General features: G+C 53.1%; 2 protein-coding genes and 1 pseudogene across 2 annotated transcripts in view; 1 reads left to right on the top strand and 2 right to left on the bottom strand.

Moving 5' to 3' along the window:
- Positions 1-483: 483 nt before the first annotated feature.
- On the bottom strand, positions 484-685 carry LOC110293843 (annotated as a pseudogene).
- A 6479-nt stretch (positions 686-7164) lies between these two features.
- Cfap73 (cilia and flagella associated protein 73) lies at positions 7165-13030 on the top strand. Its single transcript, XM_021163299.2, has 7 exons — positions 7165-7220; positions 9009-9114; positions 9823-9927; positions 10204-10398; positions 11364-11585; positions 11763-11921; positions 12953-13030. The coding sequence occupies exons 1-7, from the start codon at positions 7165-7167 to the stop codon at positions 13028-13030; spliced, it is 921 nt and encodes a 306-aa protein (XP_021018958.1).
- Positions 13031-13723: 693 nt separating this feature from the next.
- Ddx54 (DEAD-box helicase 54) overlaps positions 13724-26462 on the bottom strand; it is a 14763-nt gene continuing 2024 nt past the window's right edge. The window contains exons 2-20 of the mRNA XM_021163297.2: positions 24307-24436; positions 23179-23249; positions 22582-22770; positions 22445-22494; positions 21723-21764; positions 21510-21605; positions 20996-21117; positions 20836-20897; positions 20611-20742; positions 19544-19754; positions 18039-18173; positions 17545-17775; positions 17388-17461; positions 16610-16810; positions 15466-15608; positions 15271-15384; positions 14785-14889; positions 14391-14506; positions 13724-14280 (exon numbers count right to left, since the gene is read on the bottom strand). Coding sequence (XP_021018956.1) covers positions 14048-14280; positions 14391-14506; positions 14785-14889; positions 15271-15384; positions 15466-15608; positions 16610-16810; positions 17388-17461; positions 17545-17775; positions 18039-18173; positions 19544-19754; positions 20611-20742; positions 20836-20897; positions 20996-21117; positions 21510-21605; positions 21723-21764; positions 22445-22494; positions 22582-22770; positions 23179-23249; positions 24307-24436 — 2457 coding nt within the window. The 3' untranslated portion in view covers positions 13724-14047. The remainder of the gene's footprint in view (positions 14281-14390; positions 14507-14784; positions 14890-15270; positions 15385-15465; positions 15609-16609; positions 16811-17387; positions 17462-17544; positions 17776-18038; positions 18174-19543; positions 19755-20610; positions 20743-20835; positions 20898-20995; positions 21118-21509; positions 21606-21722; positions 21765-22444; positions 22495-22581; positions 22771-23178; positions 23250-24306; positions 24437-26462) is intronic.

The following is a 26462-nucleotide window of genomic DNA, read 5'->3' as shown; positions in this document are numbered from 1 at the left end:
GCTCATCTTAACAGCTTTTTTTTTTTTGGACTTATGGATTTGTTTTGTTTTGTTTTGTTTTGTTTGTTTTTCATAAACTTTACTTAATGAACACCCTTGATCTGAAATTGTAGAATCTCACATGTTCCAAATTCAGGAGCAGTTCAGATTTCAAATTTTCCAATTAAAGATGCTCAACTGTAATGGAAAGAGTGCTGAGATCCTGGACGGTGGGACTATAGGGGGGCCAAGCCAAAGCCAAGTCATTAGCCCGGTGTGGTGGTGTGTGCCTTTAATCCCAGCACTTGGGAGGTGGAGGCAGAGTGAATTCCAGGACATCCTGGGATACATAGAGAGACCCTGCGTGAACAATAAAGATGGTGGGCTCTTCTTGTATTTTTTTAATTTTTATTATGCATTTCATAGCATGCTGCATAGCCTTCGAGCAGGAACAGATGACCACAGCTGAGTAATTTTTTTTTCATCAGCCAGGAAAATGTCTCCTTAGTCAATGTTCTCCAGGCCCCCCGGGCACATAGTAGCAATTGATTCCAGAGACAAGTCTATCAGGTTCCATCAAAAACCATTGGTACTAAACTCCAGCGATTCTTTTCTCCTTGCTCCCGTTGGTGAACTTGTGGATGTAAACAGTGGACACCTCAGAGATGATCAAGCACACCCCCATAATGGCGAGGCCAGGGAGCATTTCAAGCCACCTCTCTACACTGTTACTCACACTCCAAACCGTCACCAGCTCCACAGAGGTGACTTGGTTTCACCTCCCTTCCAACAGCATGTGGGAGAGGCAGTGGTGGTCTCTTCTTAAAAGATACAATCATTTTGGGACTTTAAAAGTCTGGTCTAGGGCACTTACAATAGCAGAAATAAAGGCTTGCATCCACCCAATAAATATTTACTTATATGAATACACTGTCACTGTCTTCAGACACACCAGAAAAGGGCATCAGATCCCATTACAGATGATTGTGAGCCACCATGTGGTTGCTGGGATTTGAACTCAGGACCTCTGGAAGAGCAGTCAGTGCTCTTAACCGCTGAGGCATCTCCCCAGCCCCTACAATTTGTTTTGTTTTTAGGCATTGTTTCAGGTAGCCTGGGCTGTCCTTGACCCAAGGATAACCTTGAACTCCTGATCCTCCTAAGACTGGCGTGACATGTGTCACAACATATGGTATGTGCAGTGCTGGGGCTTAAACCTGTGGCTTTGTACATGCCAGGCAAGCGTTCTACCTGCTAGGCTACAGCCCCAGCCCCCTGTCCAACCTTCTTGGGCTGGTGTACCTGTGCTACTACTGCTGCTGGCTGGGGCTCGGTGGGGGAGCAAGTGGCGGTTACAGGATATGGATGGTGTGAGCTAGAATAGGATATTATAGTAAATACTCCAGGAAGTGGTGACTGTTAAACCAGGCTAAAAATCAAAATGGAGTCAGTCAAGCTCCACATCCCGGAGCTAAAATTAAGCTGTTTTGTCCGGCCTTCCCAGAAAGGTTATTGGCGACAACAATCCAAGTTTCCAAACAGTCACATTTCCATGGGAAATTCTGAGAGAGATTTCTCTGCTTTAATCCTCACACAAAAGAGCCTGCCACAGCAGGATGTTCGCTCATCAGGCGTCTTCCTAGATCGCTTCTCTGGCCCCTGCTGGACAGGGGGAGGAACTAGGAAAAAACTGTGTGTGTGTGTGTGTGTGTGTGTGAGAGAGAGAGAGAGAGAGAGAGAGAGAGAGAGAGAGAGAGAGAGCGCATGGGTATGGGTATGAGTTTGTTTGCATGTGTGACTGTGTGAGTGTGTACACACGTGTTTGTACATGTGCGTATGCATTGTGAGCATGTGTGTGTACTGCATGTGCGTGAGTGTGCATATATGTGCGTGCATGCATGTGTGCATGCATGTGTGTATGAGTGTGGGGGCGTAGGTGTGAGTTTGTGTTTGCATGTGTGACTGTGTGAGTGTGTACACACGTGTTTGTGCATGTGCATTGTATGCATGCCTGTGTATTGCATGTGTGTGAGTGTGCATGTGTGTGAGTGTGCATGTGTGTATTGCGTGTATGTATGAGTGTGGGTGTGGGTGTGAGTTCGTGTTTGCATGTATGAGTGTGTACACACATGTTTGTGCATGTGTGTGCATTGTGTGCATGTGTGTATGTGCACATGTGCATGTGTGCGCCTGTGTGCATGTATGTGTGTGAGTGTGCATGTGTGTGTACACATGCATGTGTGTATATGAGTGTGTGTGCATTGTGTGCATGTGTGTGAGTGTGTATATGTACACTCATGTGTGTTTGGGTATGTGTGGAGGACAGAGGCCCATGCTTGGTGGTCCTCAGTCACTCTCCACATTACATTTTGAAACAGGGTCTCTCTCACTGACCCAGGAGCCCTCATCCATCCATCCAGGCTGGCTGCCCAGTCAACCCCAGGAATCCTCCCATCTTTACCTCCCCAGCACTGAGATGACCGTGCTCCCCCTGTTCTGCCACGCCCTGCTTTTCCTTCGGGAGTTAAGAATCCAAACTGGGGTCCTCTGGTTTTCCAGGGCCCAGCCCCTCCCATCTCTGCTTCTGCTCTGGTTTTCTTCACGCCTCCCTCTTCTGCTCAGCCACCCTCCTTTGTTCCGACTATTGGAACATTTATTCTGTTTTGTGGAATAAAGTGTTCCCTGATTCTAGAATTCAAAATGGGGGGGGGGAAGCTGAGTCTAGGGAGAGTGTTCACTCAGAGAATCGCTTTCTGTGGATGCATAAGGATTTGAGCTTAGACTGTAGCATCAACCCAAGTATCCAGGCAGAATATCGAGCACCTGGAATCCTAGGAGAAGCTCTGAGAGCCTCAGCTCAGTGAGAGACACTGGGATGGGGGATGAGATAGTCCATCGGGTAACGGCACTCACCACCAAGCCTGATGACCTCAATCCAATTCCTACCCCATTCCCAAACCCACGATTTAAAACAAAAGAACCAGCTCAAGGTAACCTTTGACCTCCACAAACACACTAGGAGTTGCCCCACAAGCCACACAATAAATAAATAAATGTTTAAGCCAAGCAGTGGTGGCACACACCTTTAATCCTAGCATCTGGGATGCAGAGGCAGGAAGATCTTTCTGAGTTCAAAGGCAGCCTGGTCCCAGAGTGAATTGTGGGACAGCTAGGCTACTCAGAGAAATCCTATCTCAAAAAGCAATCAAATAATAATTAATAATAATTAGTGTCTAAGGTCATCCTCAGCTATATCGAGGCCATCCTGGATACATAAAACCCTGTGTATAAAAAAATGAAACAAGAAGCTGATCGTCTCGGCACAGAGGATGATGGGAAACAACCCGTAAATGGAACTCAGTGTGCTGGATGCAGGACCACGTGCTTAGCTGACAGGAACACGGGGTCGGGTCCAACCTCACTTAGAGTGACAGGAAGCCAGCCCGGACAGTAGGGCTGTACATGAGAAGCAACTGAGCTGTCCTCCATACAAGGACTGAACTAAGAAGCCACACAGATCCATAGCCATCCTAGCTTGCTTTAAAACAGCATGACCATGCTAGGTGGTGGTCTCGTGTGCCTTTAATCCCAGCACTCGGGAGGCAGAGGCAAGCGAATCTCTGTGAGTTCGAGGCCAGCCTGGTCTACAGAGCAAGTTCCAGGACAGCCAGAGCTACACAGGGAAACCTTGTCTCAGAAAACAAACAAAAAAACCAACACCATGACCTGGGGAGGAAAGGACTTCTTTCACCTCAGAACTCAGATCCATCACTGTGGGAAGTCAGAGCAGGAAGCTGCTCATGGCTTGCTTAGCCTGCCTAGGGGTGGTACCACCCACAGTGGGCTAGGCCTTCCCTGTCAATCACTAAGTAAGAAACAGCCCCACGGGCCAATGAAGGCATTTCCTCAACTGAAGGCTCCCTCTTCACAGAGGACTCCAGCTTGTGTAGAGTTGACAGAAAACTAACCATTCTGTAAGTACCACTCACCCAGGAAGGGGGCTGACTCCACAGCAATGTTGCGAAGAGAGTGGACAGACTCAGACCATTGGGTATCTCTTGCAGCAATATGCCCTTCACCCCGATACTGGGGACGGAACCCAGGGTCTCCTGCATGCTGGACAACTCTCCAGTGCTGGTCTACCCTGAGCACTATACCCAATTTGACATTTTGGAAAAGAGAAAACCATAAAGGATTCTCTCTCTCTTTCTCTATCTTCTCTCTGTGTCTATCTCTGCCTGTCTCCCTCTCTCTGTCCCTCTGTGTCTGTCTGTCTGTCTGTCTGTCACTGTGTCCCTCTGTCTGTGTCTGTCTGTCTGTCACTGTGTCCCTCTATCTGTGTCTGTCTGTCTCTCTGTCACTCTGTCTCTGTCTGTCTCTCTGTCCCTCTGTCTGTGTCTGTCTGTCTCTCTGTGCCTCTGTCTGTGTCATCTGTCTCTCTCTGCCCTTCTGTCTGTCTCTCTCTGTCTCTTTCTTAATCCCTCTGTGTCTGTCTGTCTCTCTGTCCCTCTGCCTGTGTCGGTCTGTCTGCCTCTCTGTCCCTCTGTGCCTGTCTGTCTGTCTCTGTCCCTCTGTGTCTGTCTGTCAGTCTGTCTCTCTCTTTCTCACTTAACAAGTACTCTAACTGAGCTACATCCCAGCCCTCATTTTTTTTTTCTTACTTTTCCTTTTGAGACCGCATCTCAATAGGCTGCCCAGGCTGGCCTTCAACCTGCATTGTGGCCCAGCATAGCCTGGATCTCTACCTCCTGTTCTGTTTTAGACCGAGCCTTGATGTGCATCCCAGGCTGGCTTTGAACTCTCCATCCTCCTACCTAACCCCCCTGAATACCGGGATCACAGATATGCACTACCACAGGATATACCCTAGTCAGATTACAAATGGGCCCAGAGTCGTGACGTTTTTGCCTTAGGTGTGGTAGCTACACGGCTTTACACATTTGCCACAGCCCATAAAAACGTGTGTGAAGAAAAGGGGTGAATTTCAGGAGGTAGAAATTACACCTCCATTTTTTTTTTAATTAAGAAAAATGAGCTCATGTTTCTTGCTGAAGCCTTACATCAGGTTACACAGAAAGATAATGTGGGTAATTTAATGCAAAATGCTCCAAAGGGAGAACGTGGGTTATTTTAGATCGCTTTTTAAAAATATCCCCTAACAAAACTCCTTAGGAGTGGTTTTAAGTAGTGCAGGCATTGCAAATAAGTATAGGTTGGCACAACGCTGGAAGCACGATGCTGGAGCCTGAGGAAGGCTCGTGAATCTGGGGCCAGCCTAGGTCTCCACAGTGAGACCTTATCTTAAATCCACCAATCAGCTGAATAGAGCTGGGTAGCTGTCCTAGTTAGGGTTATTGTGGCTGCGATGCACCGTGACCAAAAGCAACTTGCGGAGGAAAGGGTTTATTTCGCTCACACTTCCGTAGAACTGTTTATCACCAATGGCAATCGGCAGGAACTCAGACAGGGCAGGAGTCTGGAAGCAGGAGCTGATGCAGAGGCCATGGAGGGATGCTGCTCACTGGCTTGCTCCCTGTGACTTGCTAAGCCTGCTTTCTTACAGAACTCAGGAGCACCAGCCCAGGGATGGCCCCACCCACAGTGGGCGGGGCCCTCTCCCATCTATCACTAATGAAAAAAATGACTGACAGGCTTATTTACAGCTGGTAGACATTTTTTGGTACATCTTTTGGAGGCATTTTCTCAGTTGAGGTTCTCTCCTCTCTGCCGACATTAGCGTGTGTGAAGCTGGCATAAAGCTATCCGGCATGCCTGTAAATCACAGCATTTGTGAGATGGAGACAGGAGGCTTACTCCCCAGGTCCCATGAGGTTAAGAGAGAAACCAGTCTTACGGTTGTATACACACACACTAAATAAATGTAATAAATTTGTTGTTGTTGTTTCCAAGATAGAGATTTTTTTGTGTGTGTAGCCCTAGCTGTCCTGGAACTCATAAAGATTTGCCAGCCTCTGTCTCCCAAGTTCTGGAATTAAAGGTGTGAGCCACTGTGTCCAGCAATTAAAAAAAAAATAATAAAGGTAAACAAAAAGAAATATATTCTTTTGAAAGGGGAAATGACAGGAAACAAATGCAGGAGAACCACGGTGAGTTAGAGGCCAGCCTGTGTCGTGGAGGGGAAAGAAGGGGAGGAGGGAGGGAGGGATTGGAACAGTTTAAAGCAGATGACCAGGGGCTGCTTGCTGCTTCCGGTTGGATATACGGTGGGCATTTGTTGCTGAGTCCTTTCCCCTAGTACCAGTGCTTTGGGTTAAATGCTGTACTATACAACAGAGGGCATCCTGTCTGACCCACAGTAATTACTCAAACTGGGACAGCCTCTCCCTCCTCCACCGGTCAAATGCAAATCACCTGCCCTCCCCAGGGTACTTCTTCAGAGCAGTGCTTTTTCCAAACCAGGCTGAGGCTCCATGAGACATGGCCAGGATAACCCCATCACTGGCATGGGTAGCTCCCCATCACCTGCATGGGTAGCCCCATCACCTGCATGGGCCAGGAGCTCAAAGGAATAGAGCCCTTCCTCAGCAGTCATCCTCAGAATGACTGACAGTAGTACATAGGGCTGGGCAAACAGTAGGCACTCAATAATTACCCTTTGGGGGGGGCACAGTATACATACACACACATACATACACAGATGCACACATGTCCACATGCAGTAAATAAATGGAATAAATTTGTTGTTGCTGTTTCCAAGATAGGGCTTTTTTGGTGTAGCCCCAGCTGTCCTGGAACTCATAGAGATTCATCAGCTTCTGTCTCCCAGTGACAGGAGATAGCTGTAGCCCTGAGACCCGATCCAGCTCCTCCTAATCTCCCGTGTGGACGAAGGAACCAACTGCTGCATGATGATGCCAAACTGTACCCAGCTGAGAAAAGGCGTGGCTAGACCCAGCTTCCCCTCCCCCCGCCCCCGGGAAAGGAAATATTGACCCCAGGACCCATGTCCTGTCCACAGCCTCCAAATTTAGATTAGAGGATAGCTTCCCTTCCTGGCTGCTGTCTGTCCCTGTCAGGAGTGTGTCCTACGCTGCTGCCTGGCAACAGAATGTGTACTGTTGGCTGCCCAGGCAACCACGGCTTGCTCTGCCTTGGGCTTCTGGGAGTTCCAAACAGGACAGTCCCTCAGCTTGTGCTAAGGTGGCTGGAGACACCTGTGCGACAATGGCAGTGGCCTGGGAGGAGTATTTCCGCCTGGTCTTCAGCGAGAAAGTGCAACCGTGAGTGGTCCAAGAGAGGCTGAATGGGGAAGATGGAGGGAGAGCGAGCTGAGAGGCCATCCCTTCTTCTAGGGTCCCTGCAGCCCCATTCCTTTGGGCAGTTTGGTTGCAAAAGCCCTAAGAGAATGTGTAACTGAGATAGGTCTCCCCTCCAAGGTCTCAGTGAGCAGGTTAGAGCCCAGCCTCTAAGCTTCTGTGATGACTTGCATGCTCCTGCCTCCAGCCTTGGCCAGTATCTCAGAGATGAACTCCTTGAACCAGAGTGGAAAGGAATATTTACCTGTGAGCTGCTGGCCAGCAGAGAAGCTGCATTTTAAGGATGTCAGCTCTGTGGTGTATTGTCTGCAGATCCTGAGACCTGTATCTGTCAAGTTGGGGCAGGGGTGGGGGCGGGGGCAGGGGCGTGATGACTCTTCTGATGAGGGGCTGGGTGAGCCTTGTTGAATGAGATGTCAGACTCTCTTTGACTCCCTCCCATCTCACCAACCCCTGGGAGAGCTGGGCTCCCACAGCCAGCCTCTCTTGGAGCACTCCCCACGAAGAAACGCTCCCAGTTTGGGTGGTCAGAGCAGGAACCCGTCCAAACCATCTCACCTGGTCATCCTACAGACATCCCTCAGAGGGACATCCTTCCAGCTGCTGAGGTCCCTGTCACCCCTCTCTTATCCTGCCCTGTTCTGTTGGCTGACGGCTGTACCAAGTGGGTCCATCCTTACCTCCCCATTATGCCTACCTGGATGAGAATGACATCCTTGCCAGAGCATCCTAAGCCCCCCATCATGAGCACTCACTGTCCCCAAGCTCCTCACGGCAGCCACAGGGGTTTTCTCAAAACTTGCCCATGTTTCTCATCTCTGGCCAGGGTCACGGCCAGTGTTTTGGGTTATGACCATTGTTTTCTTTCCCCGTGGCCTGCCACAGTCTGCCACAGAGCCCTGAATGGCTCTTAGTGTCAACCTGCCGTCTCCTTTCTCCTTTAAGTCACCTTCAACGTACTCCGGTGCTTGCTGGGAGCCTGGGTGTTTCTTAGCCGTTCCATTGACCTGGACTCTGTCCCCTAAAGTTGTCAGTACAATGGCATCTTTCAACCAGACAGACTTTCTGACTCCATGTTGAAAATAGTCCTCTAGTCTACTGACTTTTTTTTTAGGTTTATTTATTTTATTTATATGAGTACACTGTCACTGTTTTCAGATGCACACCAGAAGAGGTCATCAGATCTCATTACAGATGATTGTGAGCCACCATGTGGTTGCTGGGATTTGAACTCAGGACCTGTGGAAGAGCAGTCAGTGCTCTTACCCGCTGAGCCATCTCTCCAGCCCCGTCATATTGACTCTTATATCCCAGGCAGGGCTCACTGGGACCGGGCAGTGCTTGCTATTAGTGTCCATCTTAGCTGTCTGTGCTCCTCGGGGGAGTACAGCTCCCAGGAACACGGGTTTCTGTTTGTCTGTCTGTCTTGATGGTCGCACCCTCTGTGACAAGGACATTGCCTGGACAGAACAGGAACACAGCAAACTTGTGAACAAATTAAAAATCCAGAGTGCCAGCCCCATGCTTGTCATCCTAACACTCAAGAGGTAGAGGCTTCAAGACCAAGAATTCAAGGCCAGCCTGGCCTACATGAGACCATTTAAAACAAAAGCAAACTGACTCTGTAGGTTGTGAGTGAGGCCATCTCAGTCACACACACACACACACACACACACACACACACACACACACACCCTCCCCAGGGAGTCTGCCCCCTCTTCTCGTTAACTCCTCCCCTTTGGCTCCCTCCAGGAAGCCACTGGAGCAGACTGGGGATGACAGTTCGGTCTTGCAGCTTATATTGGAGAAGAAGGAAGAGTTAGCAGTTGCGGACCTGGGTTTGCAGGCCCAGAAGAAGGTGAGCCTCAGTTGCTAAAATCTGAGGGTTCTTCAAACACACACACTGGTGGTGCCCAATGTGGGTTATACAGTCTAGGGTGGGTCTACACTGAGCTCCGATGCCCTTATCTGTCAAAGGAAGATGGTGTGCGAATGCTCGGTACAAACGTGCATGTGTGCATTGAGCACCTACTGGCCATTGACCTCCATTGTTTCACAGTCTAGAGAGGAAAATAGGTGCCGGGGTAGAGGTTGCTGGACGGGAAGGCACTGGGGCTCTCAGACTCTGGGGGTGGGTGTGGGTGTGGGGAACCTCTAGACAGGCAAGGCTTCCTGGAAGAAGACTCCGTTCAAGGACAAAGCTCAGAGTCATAGGGTTTAGCAGTTAACAGCACTGACTCTTACAGAGGGTTCCAGTTCAAGTTCCTGCACTCATACCAGGTGGCTGGCAACACACTGCAACTCTAGCTCAGAGGGAGGGGGCAGCGCCCCTTCTGGCCTCTAAGGGCACTACACTCACATGCACACATCCCTCCCAGAAATACACACAATTTAAAACATAAAAATATTTATTTATTTATTTATTTTTAAAAGCTCAGGGAGTCAGGTAGCTGGAACATGGAGTATCTAGAGGGAAAGAGGTTGAGGGGGGCGGGGAATAAACGGGTCCACTAGCATTGGGGGGGGGGTGAACAGACACACACCTCTAACTGCATCCCACTCCAAGGAATACCGCAGCACGATAGAGTCCGTGAACCAGCGCTGGAGAGAGCTGGAGCAGAAAGGGCAGGAGCTACAGGGCTCTGTCATCTCCTATGACAAATTCCTGAAGGTCAGTGGAGGCTGAGGGCCAGAGGCAGGTTGCAGGGGGGTCCTGTTTGCCACTCTAGAGTAGCTCCAACTAGGAAAGCCACGTGGGTGATGATACTGGAGGGTGGTGGTGGTGTGCAGATCCGGGTTGTCAGAGGACTGAGGAGGTGCAAGGACCTCGAATCCCAGCTCCTGTGGCTTAGAAGTGCAAATGTTGTGGTTTGGTGAAGGCTGAATAGCACCGCAAGCCCCAAGGTTCTGAGGCTTCCCCTGATCGCCACCCACCCGTCCTTCCCAGGAAGTTGAGGCCCGGCGTGCAGCACGGAAAGCCATAGAGGAGCGGAAGATAACTAGCAACCTGGACGCAGAGTTGAGGCGGCTGCGTACACAGCTGAAGGAGCTGCGGCTGCAACGCGCGCGGCTGCAGCGGAAAGTGCAGCGCCTGGAGCCCTGCGAGCGCATGCTGAAGCGAGCCCTGGAGAAGCGGCCTGTGGTGAGCAGGGCTGAGGGCCTGGGAACCGCTTTGTTTTCCCGAACTCTGACAGTAGACAAGAGACAGCACTCACCGAATACTAGGGACCTGCTTGGTTCTCAAGGCATCACCTAAATCAGGTCAAATGGATCCTGTTATTGTAGACCTTATTTTACATGTCAAAAAAAAAAGTTGCAGGAAGTTCATTAGTACTCAAGATCATGATGTTAAGCAGGTGTGCGTGTGTGTGCTTGTGTGCGGGGGGGGGGGGGGGGGGGGGGGGGGGGGGGGCGTGACGGCGACAGCATGAGGACAGACAATAATATAAATTTTATTATTTGTGGAAGGTTAGATTTTGGGGGAGAAATGTATGTGTGTTGGTTTATGAGACAGGTTTGATTGATTTGATTTGATTTTTGAGACGTGAGAATATAGCCCAGGCTGGTCTTGTACTCCTTACATAGCCAAGGCAAACCTTCAACTCTTGGGGATTTGGGGTTGGGGGGGGGGTTTCTGTATAACCCTGGCTGGCCTTGAACTCAGAGATCCGCCTGCCTCTGCCTCCTGAAGTGCTGGGATTAAAGGCATGTGCCACCACTGCCACCATGCTCAGCTCCATAGAGGATGGGGCGTGGGAGGGGGGTCGTTGAGACAGAGTCCCATTCTGTAGCCCAGGCTAACCAGGTACTTGATCTGTAGTGGAGGCTGGTCTTGAGCTTGAGGCAACTCTCCTGCCTCAGCATCCCCAAGTGCTGGCATTCCAGGCATCAGCCACCAAGTTCTCCCAGTCAACAACAAAGTGGTGTCTAGCCAGCTTAATTAGCTAGGTTTGATCATGGAGTGGGGTAGGACACGAACAGGGAAGGCCATTTCAGGGCCTGAGATGTCCCATGGCACACCTGGACTGAGGACACCCCCCAGGGTGTGTTGGCAAGCCAGGTGGGCAGGGAAGGAGGATTGGAGGCCATGTGAGTTCCCCTCTTCAGTTTCAGGAGGTTTCCGACCTGGTGGCCCGCTTCGAGAGCCTGGTAAGCACAAAGGCGGCACTGAAACTGGCGGAGCAAAAACGACTGGTGGAGATGGAGTCGACCCGTGCGCAGCTGCTTAGTTTGCAGAGTGAGAAGCAGGATGAGATGCTGAGTCTGAACCAGCAACGGACGCAACTGGTGGAGCAGTTGGAGGCGGCGCGTGAACACAGACAGCAGTGGGTGCGCGTCCCCGGGGGCCCACCCACTCTGCTAGTAGGGGTGGGGTGGGGGTTAGAGACAGTGCTTGTGTTACCGCTCTGCAGAACACCTGGGTGCACCTGTTAGGCAGATATAGGGCCTCCCCGACCCTAGGACCAGGTCCCCAATTCAATGGCGATCTGGGCGTGCGTTCCACAGGAATCTAAGTGGATCGAAATTCTGAACTCAGCATCGGAAAAGACGCTGCTCTTGGGACGTGCTAGGATGGCTGTGCTCAACCTGTATCATCTTGTTCGCCTGCAACAGGGTCGGAGGCAAACCCTGGATGTGAAGGACGTGGAGGGGCAGCTGGAGGAGGTGAGGAGCTCTCCATTGCTCACTGCTCAACACTCCTTTTGGGAAAGCCCACTGTTGAGACACCTACAGCTTAAGGGCCCTTTACAGGTAGTGCCCTACTATGCAGCCAGAAAACCACACTCAGCTCCCAGGACTGTAGCCACCAGGTGGCAAGTGTGTCTCATGCAGTGTTGGTTAGATTAACGGAGGCCAGTGTTTGATCATGAGTTGCGCTAATCCTTGGGATAACAAATCCAGGGGGTCTCTCCTGCCCCCGTCTCAAGGCCAAGAATCACTATCAGGCTGGCCAGAACAGAGAACTGTCACCATCCTCCCTGTCACTGCCACGGCAAGGGATGGCTATTCTGCTTTTTTCCTTCTTTGTGTTATGGCCTCAGTGTTTACCCACGTGATGGACATGAAGAGGCTCGCACAGGCTGCTGTACATGTGCTGCACCCAGCTCCTGGTGGTGGGGCTGTAGGTGTCCGTTCATTTCCTATATGTGAGCAATTAGCACAAAACGAAAAGATGCTATGTCGATGAGGTTACAAGCCAACAAGCCAAGCCTGATCCAAGGGAGACATGACCTGACATGGGTGGGACACCAGGCTGGCAGGGAGCCAGCTGGAAAGCTGCCAAGTGTCTGGTTTAGATTCCTTCAGTGGCTGGGCAAGGAAGTGTACACACCTTTAAACCCAGCATTCAGGAGGCAGAACCAGGCGGAACTCTTGAGTTTGAGGCCAGCCTGGTTTACAGAGCGACTTCCAGGACAGCCAGGACTGTATAGAGACCCTATACAGTCTAAAAGAAAAAAATTCTGTGTTATACACTATCATTTTCAACACTTAGGGAACTGAGGCAGGAGGAATGCCATGAGTTAGAGGCCAAGTTTGAGTTGTACTTTTACCAATAAACAGAACAAAGGATACTTTTAGGAGGCTGGGCTAGACACGATCAGTGCCTCTCCAGTGGGGGCTCCAGCCCCGCCCCTGCCCTGCCTCCGTGGGGGTGGGGAGAGGATGTACTCTGGCCATGTCATCTCTGCCCCCAGGTGAAGCGGTTTATCATGAGCATCTCAGCCACACTGGCCAACCTTGCCCAGGCTCAGCCTACAGCTACTGCCTCCTAATCCGGCCTGGCGAACAGTGAAGGGGACCTGAGGGACCAAGTCCCACATTTCTTGGTGTGCAGGCTCAACGTAACCGCTCTCTGACTATCCTTTCTCCTGGGCAAGACAGAGCGATGATGCCTCGCACCATCTTGAGCCTTCCATGGGACATTCAGTATGAACTCAGTTAAGTAGACAATGGGGTTGACAGCTGGGCTGGTCACTCCATCCACCACAACAGGCTTGGGGACAGGCCTCTCCCAGCTGGCTGGGGGGGGGGGGCATTGGACAAGCTCAGACGGGGCCCAGTGCACTCCAAGATGTGCACTTGCTATGTACAGTGGATCTGAGCAGCAGGGGATTATTGGTACCATCTGCTCTTCGGGCCCAACAGGGTAGTCCCCAACGTGTGCCTGACCTGCACTGGGATCCGGCTACTGGAGGATGCTTGACACACACACACATACAGGACCTCAAGCAAGAGGTGGGAAAAGCCACCAGCAGAACGGAGGACCCGAGGGTTGGCACAGGCTGCTTCTCTCTTCCACGTGAAGAAGGGCAATGCCACCACAGCCTTTCTCTGCCCTGCAGCAGTCCTTGGGTGACTCGTTTTTCTCATCTCAGTGATCAGGAGGGACATGCAGGCATGGCCACCTGCTCTCAGCCTCAACAACATCTGAGACACCTTCCAACAACATCCTGAGGAAGCCACGCTCCTGGTCTACTAGAGGCAGTAAAGTTTATTACATTAAAACTCAATGCTGGGTCAGAGGCATCCACACGGCCCTGATCTCTGAACCCTGAAGGTGTGGAACCAGAAGCTGCTGTGACTTGCAGGGTCAGGACTTGGGTCTGCCTGCTTTGCATAGCTAGACTCCTATGCATCCCAGTCAAAAGCAGCTGTTGCTTTCTGTGGCCATATGGCACTGCTCCTCACAGAGCAGCGCCTGTGGAAGGATCTTCCAACAGCACATGGACATATGTCCCTGACGTCCACACCCGGGGCTACCAGGAAGCCCCAGGGCTGCATCTGGCTCCTCACATCCTTTTCCTCATCTTGCCCTTCCTGGAGGGCGCACCCCGGCCAAAGGCGCCCTGGCGCAGCTCCTGGGCTCGGCGGCGGTTGCGTGCTGAAAGCTGCTTCAGGCCCCCTCGCTGCAGGAAGCGCTGCTTCTGGGCTTGCCGGCGCTGCTTGAGGATTTGCTCCTTGGTCTTGAGTTCCGAGCGCATGCGGCCTGCGGGTACACTGGAAGCTCGGGGCTGGGATGTGCCTGTCAACACAGGGATTTGGGGGGAGCTCAGCCTTGGACCCGTGTTTATCCCTGTGCCTCACCGTGCCTGACTTTCTTCCTGTTCACACCATACCACCTGCCCTGCCCACCTTGACTACGACCTCGCTTTCCACCTCTGCGGGGCCCAGGGCCTCGCTGGTTGGATGGCCCTTCTTCTTCGGAGTCCCGGTCATCAATTTTCTGCTTCTGCTTCCACTTCTGGTAGCTGAAAGCCTCGTTAAGGAAGTAACAAGTAGCACCCAAGTTGGAGAAAGGCCCCTTATTAGGGGGATGCTGAGGGAGCCACTGGGTCCCATCACAAGCGCAGCCCCCCCTCCTATAGGAGCAGCAGCAAGACACCTGCCCCCGCCCCCAGGCGCAGCCCCTCCTATAGGGACAGCAGCATGACACCCGGCCCCGCCCCTAGACCCGGCCCCCTCCTATAGGAGCAGCAGCAGGTAGCCACCTGGCCCTGCCCCTCCGCATCCCAACCTCTCAGGATACAGATCCCGCTTATAAGAACTGCTGATAAACCGGCCGCTCTCCGTCTTGATCTTTTTCTTGTCTTCTTGGCCTGACTGCCCCACAAACCGCTTCTTCTTCCGGTCCCTGAAAGTGAGATGGGAGCTTCTACTTTGAGGAACCCGTCCCCTCACTTATGGGTCAAGTGTAGTCAGTAGAGGATTAAAGGGAAACAGCCAGCCACACCAGCTCTGCACTGGACACTCAGTTCCTCCACCACCTCTTCACCTTCCCTGGACAGCCCAAGTCTCAAAAGGAGCACGGGAGTTGGAGACTCGGAGCTCAAGCCCCACAACACATTCGAGCCCCGTGTGCGTCGGGGGAATGGCATCAGCATTCTTGTGGGCATAGCAGGTAAGAGGCTACCGAGAAAGGCCAGCTCCCAGGGACGGAGTCGCCATCTTGCTCTGAGCAGTCAAAGGGTGACACAGAAGGCCACACCTGGTGGCACAGGGACTGGTCACTCACCACTTGAGCTGCTGCTGCCCCCGGCTCATGTTCTGCGCTTCATCCCCCATCAGGTCCAGGACTGCACCAGCCACCTGCTGCTCGAAGGCCCCTCCAGCCCCACTGACACTCAGCCTGCAGGGTCAAGTGGGAGATTTGATTAATGGGGCCCAGAGCCTCTGTCCACCCGACGCTGGGTCCTAAGCTCACACTCACCCCCGCTCACTGTCGAAATCCTTGGGCCGGTAGGGGACATAAAACTCCTGGTCTCGCTGACGGGTCTCTATCCTCCGCCTCTTGGCTCCTTGGCTGGGTCCCGGCCTTAGCCGTTTCTGGCCCACGACTTCTGTGAAGACACCCTAGCAAGCAGAGGCCCAGTGTCACCCTTGTGGTCATGAACCTGGCCCACTAGAACCAAGGGGCCAGGACTTCCCCTTTCTTCTGCCAGAAGGTATATTCCCCATGTCCTCACCTGCACGCAGTGACCCCTGCAGCGCAGGCAGGAGGGGCGGGGCTGCTGCTGGCAATATGCCACCAGGCCCCAGTCCCAGCCCTGACCACACCTGGGGCTGGCTCCTTTTGTTCAAATAGGATGCACCCAGAGTTTTGCAGCTGGGCCTTCAGACCATGACTCTCCCTGCCTCACTGAGATAGGAGGGGCCACTGCCACGCGGGTGCAATACCACCCTCCAGCCCCAAGGGGCACGTCTCCCACAGGACCTCAGGCTGAGCCGCTTTGCCAAGGGGCACATCTCCCACAGGACCTCAGGCTGAGCCGCTTTGCCAAGGGGCACGTCTCCCACAGGACCTCAGGCTGAGCCGCTTTGCCACAGCCCAGGCCATGACATCTGGGAAAGGGGTTCTGTCTTTTTTCTTAAGATTTTTCTGTGTGTGTGTGTACCTACACAGGGGTGCTGGATCCCTGAACTGGAGATACAGGCAGTTGTGATCATCTAATGTGATGCTGGGAACTGAACGCCAATCCCCTGTCACAGCAGAGTGTCTCAGTACGGAGACTTGCTGTTAACAGGCTGGCCCTGAATTTTCAGAGATGCAAAAGCCTGTGCTGTCCAAGTGCTGGTATCAAAGGCGTAAGCCGGGACAGCTAGTGTGGCATGGACTTCTAACTGCTGAGACAGCTCTTTGGTTATCCCAGACTACCACTCTGTAGCTTTGGCTGGCTTTGAACTTGTGGTTGTCCTCCTGCCTTCGTCTCCATACCGCCCCCCCTTGTGCAGACTGAGAAGGTGCCCCACTTTCACAGACTGCATGGGGAGATGGGGCTGCACCACTGCCTGTCCCGTGGGCTTCTGGGATCCAGCTGTGTGTCCCCAGCACCAGCTGCCCCTGCAGCCCGCACCTCTACAGTCTCAACCATGTCATCGTCCTCCTCTTCCTCCTCCTGAGGCAGCTCCCTCTGGGGGGCTGGGTCAGCTGGGCCTTCCTGCCTTTCCTGGCGCCGCTGCTGGAAACTGGCAACAGCTTTCCGGTCCCTCTGCCGCTTGGCACGCATCATTTGGCTGCTTGGGTCCTTGCTGGAGGCATTGATCTCAAAGATGGTCTATAAAAGGACGCCACATTTATCAACTAATACCCACCTATCCCCAGCCCTACCCTAAGCCAGCTGTGACCTGTATGCGTGCTCCTCAAGTCTTCACTGTGGGAGGTGAGACCCTAGATATCAGCTACACACAATTAAGAGCTAGTCCCAGAGAAAGTGGGTGTCTTGCCAAGGCCACACGGCCAGGAAAAGCCAGAACCCGGACCTCAAACTGAGGGCACTGGGCTTGGAACCAATGGTTACTAGTTTACCCGTGACACTCTCTTTTTGCCACTGGCCACGCGTTTGAGCTCTCCATGCCTGCCATGGCTTCTCAGGAGGAATGAACAGGTAAGGGAGACTCAAGGCTGGGGTGGGGATGGATGGCAGAGAACACACCACATCCCACAGGGGATTCAATCCATCTTTGAGTGGTGGGAAGTGGTGGCCTGCCATGGGTCACAGGAGTGCTTCAGATCAAGGGGTAAGGGGCCTATGAGTGGACAAGAGGACCATCATATCATGTGAGGAAGCTTCGTGCCCATAAGAACGTCCGTCCCCTTCCACCCCCTTCCAGAGTGGCTCTGGGTCCACTCACTGTGCGCGTGCGATAGTTCTTGATGCTGTCCACCAGCTTCAGGCGTTGGAGCTCTCCCTCCTCAAAGCATGAGCCTGCAGGGGCAGGAAGTGTGTAAGGCCAGGCTGGGTTTGGAAGGGCCAGTCCACCCTCACCTCTTCCACCCTGCCCAACTTACTGAAGAGCGGGTGCAAGCCCAGCTCTGCCAGGTCCAGCTCCTTGGCTCTCTTGATGGACTCAGGCGAGGGCGCTGGCCGTGAGCGCACGTACTGCTGCTGAGCGTTGTTGGCCACGCGGTGCAGGCCCTGAAGGTCCAGGGATGCCCCCATGGCGGTCTGCAGGCTGCTGTCCTCATCATCCACTACACTCTGGGGCACGCGACCCAGCACTCCGTCCCTGCCAACCGCACCTGCCAGCGACAGGGCACACTGAGGAGTCAGCCTACAGTCTATCTCTCATGGCCTACAGACTCCAGGGCAACAGATACAGGCAAGAGTGTTATGCACAACCAGAATCCCCCACTCTGGCAACAATAGCCCAAGGGTAGCCTCAGCACCCCAGGCCGTACGGTCAGACCCAGCAGACATCTCCTGAAGCCAGACCACTGCACCCCAGTCTGCTCATGATCTCCATGGTCCATGGGGACCCAAGCCCTGTCCAGCCTTGCCTCACCTGAAGGCTCCTCATGAGGACGGGCCAGGGTGACAGAGCGGCCCAGGAACAGGTGTAGGTCAAGCAGGTAGGGGACCTCGTCTGGGGCCACCAAGGAATAGGCTGTGCCACTTCGGCCTGCTCGGGCCACACGGCCTGTAGGGGGGAAAAGTTGAGTTTCAGCCAAGGGACCCCAACTCCCTGAGGGCTAAAGCTAGGCCAGGGCCTTTCCTGAACTGCTGTCCCCACCTACAGGGTAGGTGGTCAGGGGTGGGCAATGGTTGGTAGAGTGATCAAAAGCAGGACAAGTACCTCTTGTGACCAGGACTCAAAGTCCTGGGCACTGCCACTTTGGGAATATTTTTCCCCCAAGGATTAATTAAGACTGCAAATTCTCAGCAAAAAAGATTTGGGCCAGAACTCCTGAAAGGTGTCAGGTCAGAGGGCTGACGGGTCAACAAGCCGATGACCACCAGGGAGTCACAGAGCCAGGACAGGGGAAGTTCCACCTGGCCCACCACTTGTTTGAACAATAAAGTTTTACTGGCACACAGCCAGGCCTGCTCATTTACATATTCCCAGTGGAACTTTCCACTTAACACTGTAGACTGAATTAGCAACAACAAAGATGGTATAGTGCATCATGTAAAAATAGTCACCACTGGGGCCCTTTACTGAAGATGTGCCACCCATGAAGAAGGACGTCACAGTAAGTGAAAACACATGTACATGTTAGAGTCTTGAACAGCAGCAGCTGGTAGGGAACAACCCAACAGGACCCCAGCAGGGTCTGGAGTGAATGGCAGGTATCACACTTCAGCTAGGCTTACTGTTTGTGACAGAGTCTATATAGCCTTGGCTGGCCTCAAACTCCTGATCCTCCTGCTTCAGCATCCTAAGTGCTCTGACCACAGACAAGTCCTGCCACACCCAGCTTTTTCCCATGCCTCCCCTCATTTGCAGGTTTCAGAGGGAGTGGCCTGTCATGTGGCACCTGAGGAATTCCCCCTAGTAGCTCTGGAAACTCCCCAGATGGGGGAGCCAGCTGTTCAGAGAGCAATGGAGACTTGGAGACAGCAGGCAGCCACCAGCCAAGTCAGGATCTGGGCCTCATGGTCAGGGGCTCCTGCGGGCCTTACAGTGAAGTATCAGGACACTAACGCCCAGTGGCTGCCCCTCCTCTGCCCGGCAGATGTGCATATGAATTCAATCACACTCAGTCACACAGAGAACAACTCTATGAAGCCCCGTGCCCGGCCTTTCTCCCATGCACACTTTAATCTGCCTGCATTCATGAACAAAGCACACGACTTGGTCTGTGTCAGTTTTCCCAGCCTGAGCGACACCATGGGTTCTGTTCCCAACACCGAAAGAAAGGAAGCTCTGGGAGCTGAGGCTACCTGTCAGAATCCACCCAAGGGACATTACTTAAGGCCTCAGTTTCCCCAAATTCCCAGCAGCCAGCACAGTACAGCACCCCTCCCCCTGCCCGCCCCCAAGGCCCCCAGTGCAGCCAGGCGCCTCACCTACTCGGTGCAGGAAGAGCTTGCCCTTGGCAGGGAAGCTGTAGTTGATGACGTTGTCCAGCAGTGGGATGTCCAGGCCCCGGGCGGCCAGGTCAGTCACGATGAGGGTGGAACATTTGTTGTGTGTGAACTTGGCCAAGTTGATCTTGCGGGCCGTCTGGTCCAAGGCACTGTAGATGTGGGCGCAACTCACGCCCTGGCCCGTCAGCAACTGTGCAGAGGAAAGGCGGTGAGGGTGGGGGAAGCTTGCAGGAAGGAGCAAGGGCTGGAGGCTGGGCCCAGGCTCGGGTACTCTGGGTCTGAACACTGCTCCCTGCGTCAGCATCAAAGCAGCTCCTACCTAACCTAGCCTCTGCAAGGCTGCTGGATCCTGTGTGACCACGGGCCAATTACTCAGTCTCTCTGTGCCTCACAGGACTACGTGGTTAATGCACCATTGAGGAACAAGCCTTAGACACAGGAAGCCCCTGAGAGCACCAACCGCTCTCTCCGAGTTACTATTTTAGTCTCCGACGCTCAGGGGAGGAAGGCGCCGTTAACATGCCGGGTAAATGAGACTCAGGCACCCGTGCCCTCAACAGTGCCCAGGTGTGCCTACTGGGGCGAGACAGTGGCTAGGCAGCCCCTCCCCCAGCCTTCCAGGCTGCTGGCACTCCCCAGATGCAAGCATCTAGCTGCGGGTCACACAGGTGTGAATGTACAGAGAAGGCCAAGGGCACACCACCCCGCTAACACGCTAGCTTTATGCTTAGGTGTCAGGCATGGCACAAACTGGAAATTCACCCCCCAAAAATCCAGGTCCACTAGGAGTTACTGCAGATGATTGGGACAGAAAGCCAGACAGGCCAAAACCAACTTAGGTGGGCTGACAGGGGCTGCACCCTCACAACTGCATTGACAGTTCACCAGTGTCTGCTGATGTCAGTGTGTGGGAAAAGCCCCACCCAGGCTCATGGGCGCTCTATTACTGCCCTCTGGTGGCCTCCCTTGGAAGTGCAACTCTGGGTGCTGGATGAAGTTGGTTTGAGAGCCCATGGGTTTCTCCATCCCCCAGAGCCCAGGCTCACCTCTGTGAGGTACTCCGCATGGTGCTTTGTGGCTACAAACACCACAGTCTGGTCCTGGGGCCGAACAACGTTCTGCAGCAGGTAGAGGAGCACGGCAGCCTTGGTGTCTTCGCGCACAAGGAGGAAGGAGGTCTGTGGGGAGAGGGAGGGATGTGGGCTCCTGGCCATGGACTGGCAGACTCTGCCCTGCCACTAGCTTGAGGAAGGAGCCCAACACTGCCTCACCTTGAGCTGCTCATTAAGCTTGGCATCCACGTCCAGGCGGATGAGCACGGGCTCTGTGAGGCCTGTTGGGGTGCGGGGGGGGTGGGATTGCAGGGGTCATGAAGGGGCAGACCCCACCCTCCACCCCGAGTCCAGCACCACGCCCCACTCACTGGCTCACCTGCCCGTGCAAATTCCACCAGCAGCTTAGGCAGTGTGGCTGAGAACAGCACCGTCTGGTGGCCCCCAGGAAGGCGGCCTATGATCTCCTGTAGCTGCTCAGCAAAGCCCATTTCAAAGAGCCTGCAGGGAACGGCGGGCAGGGAGGCTCAATGGTAGGCTCCTACCCTAAAGAGCTTTGAACCCTGGCTCCCCTCACTTTAGAACCCCGGCCACGTGGCACTGTGAATCTTCCTGTGTCTGTTTCTCCGCTGTAGGGGAATGAACGAGCCTCACGCATCCTCAGTGAACCCTCTACTGCCCACAGCCAGCATGGGATGTAACGTTCTTTTCAGCACTAAGTCATAAACTTACAATGATGAGCAGATGCCCAGGGATGGGACTACTCAAACATACATTCACGTCTCCTGGGCAGACCTAGTCTCCTGTGACCTCCCTCTTCTTTGCTTCCCGAGCTCTGGGGACAACCTTGACTGTTGCTCAGGGTTGGGGGTGGGGTATACCCCTGGCCTCACCTGTCTGCTTCATCGAACACCACATACTCCACACTCTGCAGCTTCAAGTTCATCTCCACAGCCACATGCACCAGACGCCCAGGGGTGGCGATGATTCTGGAAGCAATACACAGGCCAGGTCACTCCAGGCCTGGGACCACCACAGCCCGCAACACCTTCCACGCCACTCTCTGGGAAGGGACCCCAGAGCATCACGCCCATCAACAAACTCACATGTCAGGGTTCTCGTGCAAGGCTGCAAACTGGTCTTCCATTCTAGGGGAAAAGCAAGGGCGGCCTGAGAAACAGTGCTTTTGAATCTGTCCCTCCCCTCCCCTCCCCCACAGCCAAGCAACCCCACAGTTCGCCATGGAACACACACTATAGGTATGGAAGTGAAAAATGCTTACTGTGAGACACCCAGTCAAGGCCCTGCCCCCACTGAGAAACAAGGGAGAACCTTAGACTCCTCACCAGCAAAGTGCCGCCAACACACAGCGCCGCCTAGTGACTCAGCTTGCAATTACCAGCTTCACCTAGAACCCTAATTCCCCTAAGGCTAAGTGTCTGTTCTTATGAGTCCCTGGTGCAGCTGTAGAAGTGGGGATCCTGGCTCCACGTAGCTTGGGGAGGCTCAGCTGTCTGACAATCACAGACTACAGCCCCTAGTAGAAGCCAGGACAGGGAAGCAGGGCAGACTAACCGCAGCCTCAGCACCCAGAGAGTGGCATATCCTATACAACCAAAGTCTCATCAAACTCCCTGACCTAACACTGCAAGCCAATGGGTCCCTCTGCCCCTGTCCCAGCTTCCACCACGCGAACCCCTAGCCAGCTTGTCTGAACACACAGAGAAGCTGCTGTTACTGACTAGCAGCTGTGGCCCACAAAGGGAACCCTCAGGCACAGGGGCGTGGCTGCAGAGGGAAGCTGGGATTCCTGGTAAGGAATCCTTACTTGTCTCCACCCAGGATCAAGGCAGTCTTGAGGCCGGTGAACTTGCCTAGCTGTGGAGAGAGGGAGACAGAGGGATCAAAGGCAGGTGAGGGCCAGCTGCCTCAGCCTTCCCACCAGGCCCAGTTCTGCGTGCATACCTCTTTAGTGAACTTCATGGTCTGCAGGGCCAGCTCCCGGGTGGGTGAGAGGATGAGGGCCCGAGCCCCCGTCTGTGCACTGCGTGCCTTCAGCCGCTCAAACATCGGGAGGAGGAAGCAGGCCGTCTTGCCACTGCCCGTCCGGGCCATGGCCACCACATCCTTACCGTCCAAGATCATGGGGATGGTCTGTCAGATATAACGATGGAGGCACTGTCAGCTCTGGCCCCTGCATGGCTGGGGCACAGGTAAGCCACAGGCCTGTCAGCACACCTCCAGGAATAAGCATCCTTGACTCCTGTGCTAGGAGGCTCTGCCTCCCAAGTTGGGTCTCCACCTTGTCTCCCATGCAGCCAGCGTGATGGGTGATCATGGGGTGCTTGTGTGCTACCTGGGCAGGCTCGGCATGGCAAGAGGCAGAGAGCCACAGTCAAACCCCAGCTCTGCTGGGCCCAACCTCCACCCCCCCCCGCCCCCCCATGAAATGGCTAAGCCATGTGGAGCTTCAGCCACACAAGGCGACAAGCAAGGTGACAGCTGGGTCCAGCAAGAGCTGTCATGCAGCCACTTGTTCACGGCTGGTATCTAGTTCCTTACCTTCCTCTGGATGGGTGTCGGCACCTTGTAGCCCTTTTTCATGATCCCCTTGAACACAGGGTAACTCAGGCCTGGAAAAGACAAGGGAGTAGTCAGGGCCCACAGCAGCCACCAGGCATTACAAGACAAAGGACTACGCTGTCCGCCAACACACAGAGAGAAACAGAAAACACAAAACTAAAGGAATAGAAGACACTCAACTGAGGCAGGGATGCCCTGCCGGACCGCTGCTAGAATTTGCTCACGTCAATTTTTCAGTCTAAGAAAAGGGCCTTGCTTATGTGTTCAACACTGGCCTTGAACTTATGGTCTCTGCCTCTGCCCAGAGGAGTGCTGGGATCACAGGCTTGGGCCACTCTAACAGGTGTGATAGGGATGGGTGTTGGGAAATGGGGGCCAGTGTGGGTAGGAGTGGCCCTTGGGGATCAAACAGACCTGGACCGAGGAGCTGGGAGCCAACACAAGGCCCAAAGACCAGTAAACAGTTTTACCTGTTGCCTGGTCAATCTTTCATCTCTGCCATGGCCCCATGTCCGTCTCTGCTTGATCCCCTCATTATCAAGAGCTAGCACTGTGCTCTTGATCTAAACAGCCATCTACATCACTTCTGTGAGTCAACTACTCGGTTTCTTTACTCCATTCTCCCAGGGCTTTTGTCCTTTTCCTATTGATTTGTAAGAACTCTTTATATATTGTAGATAAGCTTCTGTCTGTCCCATGGGCTGCAGGTATTTTTTGTTTTGTTGTGAGACAGGGTTTTATGATGTAGCCTTGGCACACACCACCATATCTAGCTCCTTTGTATTGCTATTAAAAGGCATTCAGTGGGTGTCTCCGTTCTTGCCCTGGCAGCTACTGGTCAGTCAAGAGCAGAACACTTGAGCTGCACTTTTCACACAAGCGTCCTGACACCACTGCATCACCCACAGCTGCCCTCTGCCACCTCCTGTGCCTGCTGCAGGGGTGACCCCTTTCCAGGCCTGCCTTGGAAGACTGTCTGTACTGCCCTAGGCGACTTGGCACCTACCACACTGCCAGGCCTAAGGTAGACATCAGTGGCTAAGTGGAGACAGCACAATGAGACCCCCTCCACCCCCGTGGCCCTGGCTACCCAGCCTGTTTACCCACCCATGGACTGGAAGCCTCCAGACTTCTTCTTTTTCTTGTTCTGGGCTCGCACCATCTCCCGGGTGTCGGGCTCCACATCTGATACGCACTCTGAGGTAGGAAATGAGGGCAAGGCTCTGCCAGGGCCCAGCTGTTGGGAAGGAGCAGAGAGATGGGTTCACTCCAGAGCTCTGATGGACCACGAGGGTGGGAGGCCTGGAAGTTTGGCAACTCTGATGAGTTCCCCTTGGACCAGACTGGGGCAGAGGCGCAGGTTAGTTCTACAGAGAGGCTCTGGGGCTTGAAGCTGGGCTTCCTGAATTCCACACGTAGCCCAAAGTTGGCCCTAAACCTGTAATCCTCTGCCTCAGTCTCTTATGCAGCTGCAATCACAGACCTGTACCTGGCGTATTTCTATTCCTTTCTCATTTTCATTTTGAAATTAGTTCATTATTTCATCCATCTGAGAAGAGATGCTAAGCCTACCGCCATGTAGCTATAAATATAAGACGAACCCAGGTTCTGTAGCTAAATACCAGGGATCTGGTGGTGTAAACAGAACACAGATATTTAAGATGCCGCGTTTGGTGGCTACTATGCTGACCAACACAGACACAGACCATTTCCTTCAATAGAGTGCTCACTAAACACAGTGCCGCTATCTTCCACGCTTCCATGCTGTCCTTTAAAAATGCATCACTACTGCAGTGTGCATGCACACGTGCGTGGGAACCGCAGTGTGCGTGGAGGCCCGAGTGTGCGGTGGCCATAGCCAACTTTTAAGACTCAGCTCTATCTCTCCACCCTGGTTAAGTGGGGTCCATCATTTCTGCCGTTGGTGCACTCCAGGATGGTTGGCCTGTGAGCTTCTCAGAAATTCTCCTGTCTCCACTTTCCATCTCCACCCTAGGGAGGTTGGGGTTGCAGATGCGGTGGTATCCATCTTTTTAAATGTACAGATGTTTTGCCTGCAGATATTATAGGCACCACGTGTGTGTAGTACCCAAGGAGACCACAAGAGGGCAGTGGATCCCTTGGAACTGGGTGAACTGAGTCCGGATCTGCTTTTTTTTTTTTTTTTTAAAGATTTATTTATTTATTATTATATGTAAGTACACTGTAGCTGTCTTCAGACATTCCAGAAGAGGGCACCAGATCTCGTTGCGGATGGTTGTGAGCCACCATGTGGTTGCTGGGATTTGAACTCTGGACCTTCGGAAGAGCAGTCGGGTGCTCTTACCCACTGAGCCATCTCACCAGCCCCTGGATCTGCTTTTATATCCAGCTTTGTAAGGCAAGTTCCAGGGATCAAATCAGGCCATCGGGTTTAACAGGCGGGTGTTTCTACCTCCTGGGCCACCTCTCTCACTTCTCAATCTGTTTTCTGGCTTAAAAATAACATGTTTCAGGGCAGGCGAGATGGCTCAGTAGGTAACACTGACTGCTCTTCCAAAGGTCCCGAGTTCAAATCCTAGCAACCACCTGGTGGCTCACAACTACTCGTAATGAGATCTGGAGCCCTCTTCTGGCACTGTCTGAAGACAGCTACTGTGTACTTATATATAATAAATAAATAAATCTTTGGGCCACAGAGAGCAGGGACTGAGCCAGTGGAGTTAACTGAAGCAAGCGGGGCCAACCAGAGTGAGCAGGGTTGACTGGAGTGAGCAGAGGTCCTAAAATTCAATTCCCAACAACCACATGGTGGCTCACAACCATCTATACAGCTACAGTGTCCTCACATCCATAAAACAAATAAATCTTTAAAAACAAAACATGTTTTATGTGTCTTTGTATAACTTTTCTGTTTCGTTTTTGGTCTTTTCCAGACAGGGTTTCCTGTGCCCAGGCTGGTCCTCTGAACCCCCAACCCTCTTGCCTTCTGAGAGTTGAAATGGCAGGTGGGTGGCCCCAGAGCCAGTTCCTTCCCTAGACTCCTTTTGATGACACTCATCAGGTACCTTTTAGATTCTAATGAGAGAGGTGAATTGTATAACTTCTTGTGGGTCTCTGGAAGAAACGTAGTGGCGCCCATCAGTCATCCCAGCCCCATGGAAGCAGGAGGATCAAGAGATCAAACCCGCTGGGCGGTGGTGGCGCATGCCTTTAATCCCAGCACTTGGGAGGCAGAGGCAGGCGGATTTCTGAGTTCGAGGCCAGCCTGGTCTACAAAGTGA

This window comes from Mus caroli, chromosome 5, assembly GCF_900094665.2.
Source record: "Mus caroli chromosome 5, CAROLI_EIJ_v1.1, whole genome shotgun sequence".
Taxonomy (NCBI): Eukaryota; Metazoa; Chordata; class Mammalia; order Rodentia; family Muridae; genus Mus; species Mus caroli.
Note: the sequence above shows the minus strand (reverse complement) of the source record. Positions and strands in the feature narration are given on the sequence as shown.